Source organism: Schistocerca gregaria, chromosome 3 (assembly GCF_023897955.1).
Source record: "Schistocerca gregaria isolate iqSchGreg1 chromosome 3, iqSchGreg1.2, whole genome shotgun sequence".
Lineage (NCBI taxonomy): Eukaryota > Metazoa > Arthropoda > Insecta > Orthoptera > Acrididae > Schistocerca > Schistocerca gregaria.
The window spans coordinates 387779792-387792632 of NC_064922.1; the positions used below are offsets into that span (position 1 = coordinate 387779792).

A 12841-nucleotide genomic window follows, 5' to 3' on the forward strand; every position below is an offset into this window, starting at 1 on the left:
GCTGGCTAAGGTGACGAGGAAAGAGGTTTTGGGTAGGGTGGCAGGTGATCAGCATGAAAGGAAGTGCTCCATCGCAGCGAGGCCCTGGACATGCGGGATATTTGTGTATAGGGAAGTGGCATCAATGGTAACAAGGATGGTTTCCAGGGGTAACAGATTGGGTAAGGATTCCAGGCATTCGAGAAAGTGGTTGGTGTCTTTGATGAAGGACGGGAGACTGCCTGTAGTGGGTTGAAGGTGTTGATCTACGTAGGCAGAGATACGTTCTGTGGGGGCTTGGTAACCAGCTACAATGGGGCGGCCGGGATGTTTGGGTTTGTGAATTTTAGGAGGTAGGTAGAAGGTAGGAGTGCGAGGTGTCGGTGGGGTGAGGAGTTTGATGGAGTCAGGTGAAAGGTTTTGTAGGGGGGCTAAGGTTCTGAGGATTCCTTGAAGCTCCGCCTGGACATCAGGAATGGGATTACCTTGGCAAACTTTGTATGTAGAGTTGTCTGAAAGCTGACGCAGTCCCTCAGCCACATACTCTCGACGATCAAGTACCAAGGTTGTGGAACCCTTGTCCGCCGGAAGAATGATGATGGATCGGTCAGCCTTCAGATCACGGATAGCTTGGGCTTCAGCAGTGGTGATGTTGGGAGTAGGATTAAGGTTTTTGAAGGAGGATTGAGAGGCAAGGCTGGAAGTCAGAAATTCGTGGAAGGTTTGGAGAGGGTGATTTTAAGGAAGAGGAGGTGGGTCCCGGTGTGACGCAGGACGGAACTGTTCCAGGCAGGGTTATATTTGGATAGTGTCTTGGGGAGTTGGATCATTAGGAGTAGGATTAGGATCATTTTTCTTCGTGGCAAAGTGATATTTCCAGCATAGAGTACGAGTGGAGGACAGTAAATCTTTGACGAGGTCTGGTTGGTTGAATCTCGGAGTGGGGCTGAAGGTGAGGCCTTTGGATAGGACAGATGTTTCGGATTGGGAGAAAGGTTTGGAGGAAATGTTAACTACTGAATTAGGGTTTTGTGTTTCCAGATTGTGTTGATTGGAATTTTGAGGTTTTGGAGGGAGTGGAGCTGGAAGTGGGAGATGGAGTAGATGGGAGAGACTGGGTTTGTGTGCAATGAGAGGAGGTTGAGGTTTTCTGGAAAGGTTGTGAAGGGTGAGTGAGTTGCCTTTCCGGAGGTGGGAAACCAGGAATCCTTACCCAATCTGTTACCCGCGGAAACCATCCTTGCTACCATTGATGCCACTTCCTTATACTCAAATATCCCGTACGTCCAGGGCCTCGCTGCGATGGAGCACATTTCTTTTCACGCTGAACACCTGCCACCCTACCTAAAACCTCTTTCCTCATTACCTTAGCCAGCTTCATCCTGACCCACAACTTCTTCACTTTTGAAGGCCAGACATGCCAACAATTAAAGGGAACAGCCAGGGGTACCAGGATGGTCCCCTCGTACGCCAACCTATTCATGGGTCGCTTAGAGGAAGCCTCCTTGGTTACCCAGGCCTGCCAACCCAAAGTTTGGTACAGATTTATTGATGACATCTTCATGATCTGGACTCACAGTGAAGAAAAACTCCTAAATTTCCTCTCCAACCTCAACTCCTTTGGTTCCATCAGATTCACCTCGTCCTACTCCAAAACCCATGGCTCTTTCCTTGATCTCGACCTCCATCTGTCCAATGGCCAGCTTCACACGTCCATCCACATCAAACCCACCAACAAGCAACAGTACCTCCATTATGACAGCTGCCACCCATTCCATATCAAACGGTCCCTTCCCTACAGCCTAGGCCTTCATGGCAAACGAATCTGCTCCAGTCCTGAATCCCTCGACCATTACACCAACAACCTGAAAACAGCTTTCGCATCCCACAACTTCCCTCCCGACCTGGTGCAGTAGCAAATAACCAGAGCCACTTCCTCATCCCCTCAAACCCAGAACCTCCCACAGAAGAACCACAAAAGTGCCCCACTTGTGACAGGATACTTTCCGGGACTGGATCAGACTCTGAATGTGGCTCTCCAGCAGGGATACGACTTCCTCAAATCCTCCCTGAAATGAGATCCATCCTTCATGAAATCCTCCCCACTCCGCCATCCACCTAACCTTCATAACCTCTTAGTTCATCCCTATGAAATTCCAAAACCACCTTCCCTACCCTTGTAACCGCCCCCGGTGTAAAACCTGTCCCATGCACCCTCCCACCACCACCTAATCCAGTCCTGTAACCCGGAAGGTGTACACGATCAAAGGCAGAGCCACGTGTGAAAGCACCCACGTGATTTACCAGCTGAACTGCCTACACTGTGAAGCTTTCTATGTGGGAATGACCAGCAACAAACTGTCCATTCGCATGAATGGATACAGGCAGACAGTGTTTGTTGGTAATGAGTTTCACCCTGTGGCTAAACATGCCTTGGTGCACGGCCAGCACATCTTGGCACAGTGTTACACCGTCAGAGTTATCTGGATACTTCCCACTAACACCAACCTGTCAGAACTCTGCAGATGGGAACTTGCCTTTCAGTATATCCTCTCTTCTAGATATCCACCAGGCCTCAACCTCCGCTAATTTCAAGTTGCCGCCGCTCATACCTCACCTGTCTTTCAACAACTTCTTTGCCTCTGTACTTCCTCCTCAACTGACATCTCTGCCCAAACTCTTTGCCTTTACAAATGTCTGCTTGTGTCAGTGTGTGTGCGGATGGATGTGTGTGTGTGTGTGTGTGTGTGTGTGTGTGTGTGTGTGTGTGTGTGTGTGTGTGTGTGTATACCTATCCTTTTTTCCCCCATAAGGTAAGTATTTCCGCTTCCGGGATTGGAATGACTCCTTACCCTCTCCCTTAAAACCCACATCCTTTCATCTTTCCGTCTCCTTCCCTCTTTCGTGACGAAGCAACTGCCGGTTGCGAAAGCTCAAATTTTGTGTGTGTGTTTGTGTGTCTATCGACCTGCCAGTGCTTTTGTTTGGTAAGTCACATCATCTTTGTTTTTAGATATACTTTTCCCACGTGGAATATCTCCCTCTATTATATTCATATCAGGAAACAAATTGTCTATGACAGTTCAAAGTGTGTATACATTTTTTTGTGCACCCTGTATTTGAGGATGGCTTTATCTTTTTGCATAGTTTTTATATCCACATCCACTTCCATACTCTGCCAACCACTGTAAAGTGCATGTTAGAGGCTACTTCCTATTGTACCACATATAATGGTTTCTTCCCATTCCATGTCCGAGTGTACTTATAGGAGCAACATGTAGAGGATTGTAATACATTCTTTGTTCTCTCTTAAGGAACTTGAAAATATGTAAGTAGGCTATTATGGGATAATTGACATTTATCTCCCAGCATCTGCCATTTCAGTCATTTCAGCTTTTTCATAATATTCTCTGATGATTCAAACAAATGTCTTACATTCAAGCTGTCCTCCTTTGTAAATATTCATTATCTTGTCGTCTCTGTTTGTTAAGGGTCCCCCTACACTTGAGCAATATTGTAGAAGCGGTCTCCTTTGCAGGTTTATTCTAAGTGCAATCCCCTTTCTAAATGGATTCCATGAACCAATATCTGCCAGATACTTCACCCACAGTTGAGTCTATGTGATCATTCCAGTCCATACCACCACAGATTATTACACCTAGGTGTTTTTATAAGTTGGATTTATTCAGTTGGTGTCTCTTTGATGCTGTGGTCAAAGAATATTACTTTATGCATTTTGTAAAGAACACATTTTACGTTTCTGGGCATTTAAAGATAACTGCCAGTCTTCACACCACTTTGATTGAATCATATCAACATCTGAATGGATATTAGTTCAGACTCTTCAATTAATATATCATTGTAGTTACTGCATCATCTGCAAAAAGTCTGACATACTGTTAATGTTGTCTTCCTCTCACCAAAATGTAACATTAACAGCTGATGTCCCAACACATTTCCATAGACCACACATGAAGTTACTTTTACGTCTGTAAATTATGCACTATACAACATAAAATGTTATCTCCTTACTTCCAAGAAATCTGTAGTGTAGTCACATATTTTGGCCACTGCCGTGTACGTTCATATTGTATTTTTGTTAGTAAAGGTTGGTACAGTAAGGATTCTGGTGTGTTTTTCGGATTCAAGAAACACTGTGTCCACGTTACTGCCTTAACCCATAGCTTTCAGGATGTCATGTGAGGAGAACAAGAATAAGGTTCTGCATGACAGTTGCCTTCAGAATCTGTGCTGGTTGGCATGGAGGCCATCATCTGTTTAAGATATCTCATTGCGTTTTAGCTGACAACTTGTTCTTAGATTCTACTACAGCTGGAGCACTTCTAATTGTCTGGTAGATGGGTTTGACATACACTTTCTTCCAGTCATTGATCATGTTTTTGGGTTTGAGTGATCTATGTTACGTAATGGTTAAGAGTGGGGAAGACTCAGTTGCAAATTTTGTATAGAATTTGATAGGGGGTTCCATTGGGCACTTTGACCTTGTTCAATTTTAGTTATTCCAGATTTATTCAATGCCAGTGATACTAGTACCCATATCGCCCATTTTGTCAAGATACAAGAATCAAACTTCGGCAGTACTTCTGCGTCCTTCTTTCCAAAGAAAACTTTGAAAATGCTTTTGCGTAGTGATCCTTAGTTTTAGTTTCTGTGTCATCCATGAGTATCTAGACACTAACTTTTGTGTCACTGATAGACCTTTTAAATGACAGGAATTGAGACAGGTCTTTAATAATATTCTGCTATGGTATTTATTCATTGGTTCATGCATTCCATATTTGACAACCAAACATATATCATTCCCCCCCCCCCCCCCCCCTCTCTCTCTCTCTCTCTCTCTCTCTCTCTCTCTCTCTCTCTCTCTCGCTCCTGTTTGTTTCACACCTATTGTGCACCTGAACTCTTGTTTTGTTTTACACCTATTGTACAGCAGTCACTGTTTCTTTACAAGTTTTGTTACCTAGACTGTATACCACAGAGGTTCCCCGCTGCAAAGTTTAATGTTTTGACTTCCTCGTTGAGATAACACTTCTGACTCTTTATTTAGTTTACATAATATGTTAGCGTTTGTGCTTCTTTTAGTTCATTCTCTGTTGCTTTCAGTACTTCCTTCAAAGCTTCCCATTGTAATTCATCCCCTTTTTCAGTCAGTTGTTGCATCATGCTGTCTTTGAAACTCTGTGATCTCCATTTTTCGCAGTATAATTTTGCTTTAGTTGAATTCCATTATTTATTTGACTTAAGATGGGGTAAAAATACTGTGTTTGAAATTATATGCCCGTAGTGCTATCCAGTAGTTCCATCCCTGCCTTGTAATTGTAACTGCCTCTTCAATTTGAGTTATCTTCAGTTTTAAAGTGTAGTCTAGTTTCTACTAACATTTATCCAATATGACTAGGAAAAACTTCCTGCAGTATGACTAGGAAAATGTTACTTACATAAATTCAGCCTATTTTTAGAAGTACAGTGTTATAAACTTACTTAACGAGGTACTCTGTTATTGATTCAGTACTGATCTCTCTCCATAATGCGAAGCCTTGAGCCTTCTTTGATTTTGTCTTTTAGAAGTTTTATGTTGATTGTAATTCAACATATGACTCCTAACTGTAAGTGTGAAATTTAATTTATTGCATTGTGTGCAGCATACTAATCAACAGTATTTTTCAGGTTTTTCCCAGTCTTCATCCTAATCATGGGTGTCTTAGCACCCTTGACGTCAGGTGTGGTAAGTAGTGCTGCTGTGGCATTTGTGTACGATTCCTCTAATATGCCAATGCGGGCATTATATGCATTGTTCTGGGGAGTTGGACAAACTGTTGTGGCAGCCTGCATTGGTCTCACTCGGATACTTGCAACATTATAACAGCCAACCATTAATCCCTATGAAAAGCGAGACATCTTCAACTGAAATATCAAAGCTTTAAGCTGCAACAGAGATTTATACTCCGTGTCCTTAAAATATGGTTGATTCAGAAGTTTCTGTCTCTCAGACTCTTGCTGCACTAGTAAACGGTGACAGTAAACAATGACAAAATTGCTGTTTTTATTCAATAGTTAATGTTATGTTTCTAAAATTAATTCTGTGTTGTAATCATTTGTGTGCTTAATGATTGCTCTAGTGATTATTCTTTGTGAAAGTGATTGGTTCTCCAATGTTAAGTAAATTAATTCTAAGAATTCTTCATAATTACACAATTTTAGTTCTCCTTGTGCTTTTTGATAATTCAGCCCAGTGAAATTTGACGCTTCAGAGAAATACTGTATTCCTCCTCCTACTTCAAAAGTTGCTACCACAATATTTGCCTACTGTTACAAGCTTTTAATCCACGTGTTTGAAGACCTAACATCATTATTGTGACATACTGTTCTAAACCGATACCATTTGGCATTGATTATTGTGCTGGTTGTGTAGCATTAATAATTAATCTACGTCTTACAGATGCAGTGTCTGTGATATGCGTGAAAAATTTTCTTTACTATTATTTTCTGGCAGGAGGTTTGAATAACAGAGATTGTACTTATTTTTCTGTTGTTGCCCCAGTAATGCCCATATTATTGCAATCTGGTCAGCATAGACATTAATCTTATTTTATATGAAAAAAGCATTTGTATAAATTTTATTGTACATATAGTGTATTTTGATTTAATTAGTACAAAAGCAACATCATTGCTACGTTAAAAAACGTTTTGCTATGCTGACAGTTCTGTTGTTGGTGGGAACCAAATGGTAAGCTGTAGGCTCATTGTGGGTGGTTGCCATTGTAGTTGATCCCGCTATTGCAGCAACCGTATTTCAAAAGTTCCTCAGGAACCAGTTCATTGAATTTGAGATTATCTTCTCATCCCTAATAGTCCTATTACTTAATTACGTAATGGATATTAAAGCACAAAACATTATCTTCAACTTCCTGTAATTTAATAAGATTTTCTGGAAATGCAAATGAGTCATGTACTTACTGCAGCATTCGTAATGGTTGCACAGAATTTCTTGTATATAATAATGAAAATAATGTAAATATATATTGTAAGCTGTACAGATACATATTGTACAATATATTTTTATGACTAAGAACAGTGAATCATATAAATGGATCACATTATCATGAATTTTTTACTTTGTAGTCAATGAGAATATGTAAATACATTTGTGTATATATTGCAGATTATGTAAGCACATCATTGCGAGATAAAGTGGTTTAATTTTATATATGGATCAGATGAAACATGTTTGTTGTGTTTGTCATACATTAGGTTAAGTTTTTACCTTTTTTCAGAGAGACTGCATTTTAGTCTGTACGTGATAGGCAGTAAATTTTCTGTATATAAAGCTATTCTTTTTAAACCAATTTTTACGGCTGATTCATTATAAGAATTCAGTTGTATATATACATTATCTCACTCAAAAATGTTTATAATATTGTTGTGTGTTTAATAAGTCAAAATGTGGTGATGAAGGATTGATCTCAGTCTTAAAGACTCATGTTGTTCACATGGTTTTCAAAGTATTTTAATTTTTTGAAGAAGAGTGTGTGTGTGTGTGTGTGTGTGTGTGTGTGTGTGTGTGTGTGTGTGTGTGTGTGTGTGTAAGGATTTACTGCAGGCTTCACTTTGTGCAGACTGAATAATGTATTGCTGTTTGTAAATTTTATAATAGATCCAGTATTATTAATAGCTTCCTGCTGTACAAGTCCTAAATGTTAAGCATAATTTTTGAATGGCATCCTTTGATACCATGCAAAAAGAAAACAAGTAAAAATTGTTTACCAATTTTTATAACTAAGAATGAGTCCAGCAGTTTAATATGTAGAAAATTGTTTGCACACTAGTTTTCAATATGATAAATATTGAGAATAAAATTTTGTTACAAGAATTTATAAAAATATTTTTTTTGGAGCATAATTTTATTTCTGATTTCCTTTTCCTTTCTGATTCACAGGGTATGGTGAAATAGTTTTAATTGCAAATAATGCTGAATGTGCTTGTTGCCTGTTGCTATTCAATACCCATTACATGTTCTACTTTTTGAGGTGTGTCTATGTGGCAGGTCAGATTTTATTTCACCAAGCGAGGTGGCGCAGTGGTTAGCACACTGGACTCGCATTCGGGAGGACGACGGTTCAATCCCGTCTCTGGCCATCCTGATTTAGGTTTTCTGTGATTTCCCTAAATCGTTGCAGGCAAATGCCGGGATGGTTCCTTTGAAAGGGCATGGCCGATTTCCTTCCCAATCCTTCCCTAACCCGAGCTTGCGCTCCGTCTCTAATGACCTCGTTGTCGACAGGACGTTAAACACTAACCACCACCAAATTTTATTTCAGTTTGGAAAAAAAACTTTTTGGAAGGTGAGGGTGGATGGAGGGGGGGGGGGGGGGGGGGGGGAGCACCTGCTGCGTGCACCCTTATTCACAGGGTGTGTGTTTATGAACTTCATAATATTTATCACTCACACTGCTCAGTGCAAGGCTCCCTTCAGGCATGTAACCTGTTTTATTGTACTGTACACTATCTATATCTATGCTTTGCAGACCACCATGAGGTACATAGCAGAGGGTATGCCCCATTGTACCATTTATTAGAGTTTCTTCCTGTTTTGTTCCTATAGGGAACATGGGAAGAATGTTTGAATGTCTCTGTGCGTATCTTATCCTCATGATCCCTATGTGAGCGATACGCGGGGGCTTGTAGTATATTCCAAGAGTAATCATTTAAAGCTGATTCTTACATCTTTGTTAGTATCTCTGACACACACTCCTATGTATTAAGCAAACCTGTGACCATTCGTGCTGCGCTCTGTATACATTCAAAATCCCCTCTTAGTCCTTTCTGGTACGGGTCCCACTCACTTAAGTAATATTCTCGATCTGGTTGCCTGAGTGATTTGTAAGCTATCTCATTTGTAGATTGATTGCACTTCCCCAGTATTGTCCTAATAAACTGAGTCTACCACCTGCTTTATTCATGACTGAACCTATGTGATCATTCAATTTCATATCCCTACAGAGTGTAACCCCCAAGTATTTGACTAGTTGGCCAATTCCAACAGTGACTCATTGACATTAAGTTATAGGATACTACATTTTTCATTTTGTGAAATGCAAAATGCTACGGTCGCAGGTTTGAATCCTGCCTCGGGCATGGATGTGTGTGATGTCCTTAGGTTAGTTAGGTTTATGTAGTTCTAAGTTCTAGGGGTCTGATGACCTCAAATGTTAAGTTACATAGTGCTCAGAGCCATTTGAACATTTTACATTCTGAACATTTAAAGCAAGTTGTCAACTTCTGGACCATTTTGAAATCTTATAAAGATATGACTGAATGTTTATGCAGCTTCTTTCAGATAGTACTTCCTGATTTTACTATTAATATTGTCTGCACGGTCATTAATATACAACATGAACAACAGGGTCCCAACACACTTCCCTGGGGCACACCCAAAATTACTTCTACATCTGTCGATGACTGTCCAAGATAACATGCTGCATCCTCCCCACCACAAAGTTCTCAATCCAGGCACAAGTTTCATTTGATAAACCATATGATCGAACATTTGACAATAAGCTTACGTGTGCTACTGAGTCAAATGTTTTTCAGAAATCAAGAAATACAGCATCTACCTGCCTTGATCCAAAGCTTTCAGTATCTCGTGAGAAAAGTGCAAGTTGTGTTTCACATCATCGATGTTTCTGAAATCCATGCTGATTGGCATAGAGGAGATATTTCTGTTCAAGATACTTCATTATATTTGAACTCGGAATATGTTCTAAGATTCTGCAACAAATCGATGTCAAGGAGATTTGTTGGTGGTTTTGTGGATCACTTCTACCTCTATCCTTCTTGCTGACAGGTGTGACCCATGCCTTTTTCCAAGAACTGGGCACGGTTTTTGTTGGAGGGATCTGTAATAGATTATAGTTAGAAGAGGGGATGACTTGGCTGCAAATTCAGTATAGAATCTAACAGGGATTCCATTGAGACCTGGAGCTTTGTACAATTTTAACAATTTCAGCTGTTTCTCAACACCACTGACAACAATACTTATTTCATTCATCTTTTCTGTAGTAGAAGGATTAAACTGGGGCAATTCACCTGGTTTTCCTTTGTAAAGGAACATTTGAAAACGGAGTTAAGCATTTCAGCTTTTTCAGTTCCGGTCCCTGCTTGAGCTTTGACCTCCACTTCAAAATTACCTGTCTTTAGTGTGAGCCACTTGAGGAAGAGCTCCCTCCCTAGCATCTAGTGTGGATTCTTCTCCCCCCTCCCTTTCCCACTGTAACTCCTGCCACCCTGCTAGGTCACCAGCACGTGTAGCCAGTCCGTGCATGGGTCGATTATGTACACCTATGGCTGAGCCCCCTGACAACACAGGGATCACACTACTGATACCTGTTCCCTCCCCATGTAGCCAAGGACTGGTTGCTTGTCTTGGAGCATTGGAACTCTTGGCAGTGGCTACCATGCCAGACAGCCCTTGCTGTGTGGCACCCATGGGGAGAGTGGATGGTATGCTTGGTACATGAAGCGTATCAAGTTGCATAAATCTGACCGTTCTCTAATGGCTGTCTTTTCGAATGGTGGAGGATCATTGAATGCTGCAACTTTCCGTTTGCTGGCTACACCATGGTAGGAGGGCCAGGCTTGGGATGAAATATTTCCCCTGCTACCACGTCTGTACTAGGACAGATGGGGACAGATTCATCGCCACAAAGCCCTTTTTTTAAATATCAAGGAGAGGTCTGGTGAAGTGGAGTCTCTTAGTAAGATGCAGTCGAGCTCCCTGTTGATCAAAGCTGCTTCTGCAACCCAATCCACAGCTTTTTGCGCCTGTGAACATCTTGGCAACGTTGCAGTGTCTACTACTCGTCACCAGTCTCTGAATATGGCCCGAGGAGTGATTTTTCATAGGGACATCATCCTGCAAACTGATGAGGAACTCCGGGCTAATCTGGAACAGCATGGCGTTCATTTTGTTTGACGTGTGCAGGAGGGTCGGAAAGACGACGACACTGATACTGGTGCCTTCATTCTGGCCTTTGTGGGGGGATACCCTCCCAGAGAATGTCAAGGTTATGTGCTACAGATGTGACATGAAGCCTTATGTCGCTCCACCTACGTGCTGCTTGCAATACGGGCTTATGTCTTCCCACTATATGGCGGACACTGTGTGGTGACTGTGGACACCCACTCAATGAGGGAAGCCCCTGTGTTCTTCCACCTGTGTGTGTCAATTTTGCTGACCGCCACTTCCCTTGCTTGCCGGATTGCCCAGCTTCCAAGAGAGAGAAGAAAATCCAAGAATACAATTCCCTGGATTACCTGTTTTATGTGCTGAGGCTCGCTAAAAGTATGAGGAACTCCATCCATTGCCACTATCTTCAACTTTTGCCTCTATTACTTGATTTCCTCTTCCTACCTCTTCCTTACCCCAGCCCCATCCCCCTCCCCATCCCCTGCAGTTCCCACAAGCTCCCATCCAGGAGCCGCTCCCCCTCCCTGGCTGAAGAAGTGCCCCCCTCTTCGGCACCTGCTGGTGATCTAGGTCCCTCCCAGGACCCCTCTCCCCAGCGTCTCTCAGGCCGAAAGACTCCTACCACCACGAGACACGCCATTTGTGCACCCCTAGGTTGCCCACTCTCTTTCGGTTCCAGATCTTGCAGATGTGTGTGCTCCCCCTGTGCCCTGCCCTTTTCCACCTCTGAAAGAGAAGAAGAAGAAAGAAGTTGTAAGACAAGCGCCCCCTCTCGCAAATACTCCTGGAGTTGCCATATTGCCCCTTGCAACCTGAGTCTGACGTCTTATTTAAGGTCACCCCACCCTTGTCAGTGAGGACTACTGACAGTGTGACATGACCTCCTCTTGGTTTCTTTACATGTAACCTGGACTCTCGCCACTTGCTCATCCAGCAGAATTGCAATGGATGCTATCATTACCCACCATAAATACAACACCTTGTCTTCTCCTATTCTCCCCTTGTTCTTCAAGGAAGACATTTCTGTAACACATTTTGTGGTTATTGAGCATTCTGTTGGAACCGTGTCGGCTCTGGGGTAGCATCTGGTAGGGTCTGCAGTTTGGTTCACTCTGATGTCATTAGTGTCTGTATCCCCATATGTACCAAAGTGGAAGCAATAGTGGTTTGAATGCAAACGACTCCAGCAATCACTGTTTGCAATGTCTACCCCCCTCCAGGTAGGCCACTTACTTATGTTGAACTGTCTACCTTAATCCAGCAACTCCCACCCTGTTTTACCTACTTGGGGACTTCAATGTCCACAAGCCACTGTGGGGAAGTGCCACTTCAGTGGGTAGGGGTCTACTAATTGACCAACTTATTTACGGACCTCAATTTGTGTCTCCTCAATGATGGTTTCTGTACTCACTTCACTGCTTGTAATGGTACCTTTACTGCAATCAATCTCACAATCTCCTCCCATGCCCTTGTGATTTCCCTACATTGGTCATCCCATGATGACTTCTGTGACAGTGACAACTTTCCAGTGATTCTATCTTTCTCCTGCTGCTGCCAGGCAGACAGGCCCCCACGTTGGGTATTCTGCAGTGCCAATTGGCCTTTATATATGTCTGCTGTGTGATTAGACACCTCCCTCTCGAATTCCATTGATGGTGTCGTGCAAAGCATCTCTGCCAGTATTCTTCATGCAGCTGGCACTGTTGTCCCCCGTATCCACAGGTTCCCCTCATTGTCGACTGTTACTGTGGTGGACCAAGGTTGTTGCAGTCGCTGTCCAGGACTGCCGACAGATGTTGCAGTGGTTTAAGGAACACTCTTCATAGACCAACCTCCTCGCTTTTAAGTGTCTCCATGCCAAGGATCATTACCTTA

The 12841-nt window shown here is 42.4% G+C and overlaps 1 protein-coding gene across 2 annotated transcripts in view; it reads left to right on the forward strand.

Annotated features, from left to right (window-relative positions):
• The window catches only part of LOC126354184 (transmembrane protein 170A), a 29149-nt gene extending 21087 nt beyond the window's left edge, over positions 1 to 8062 (forward strand). Inside the window, exon 3 of one of the 2 annotated variants that reach the window (XM_050003627.1) lies at positions 5668 to 8062. In XM_050003627.1, coding sequence (XP_049859584.1) covers positions 5668 to 5863 — 196 coding nt within the window. In that variant the 3' untranslated portion in view covers positions 5864 to 8062. The remainder of the gene's footprint in view (positions 1 to 5667) is intronic. The other variant, XM_050003628.1, reaches the window with a different exon arrangement.
• Positions 8063 to 12841: the final 4779 nt, after the last annotated feature.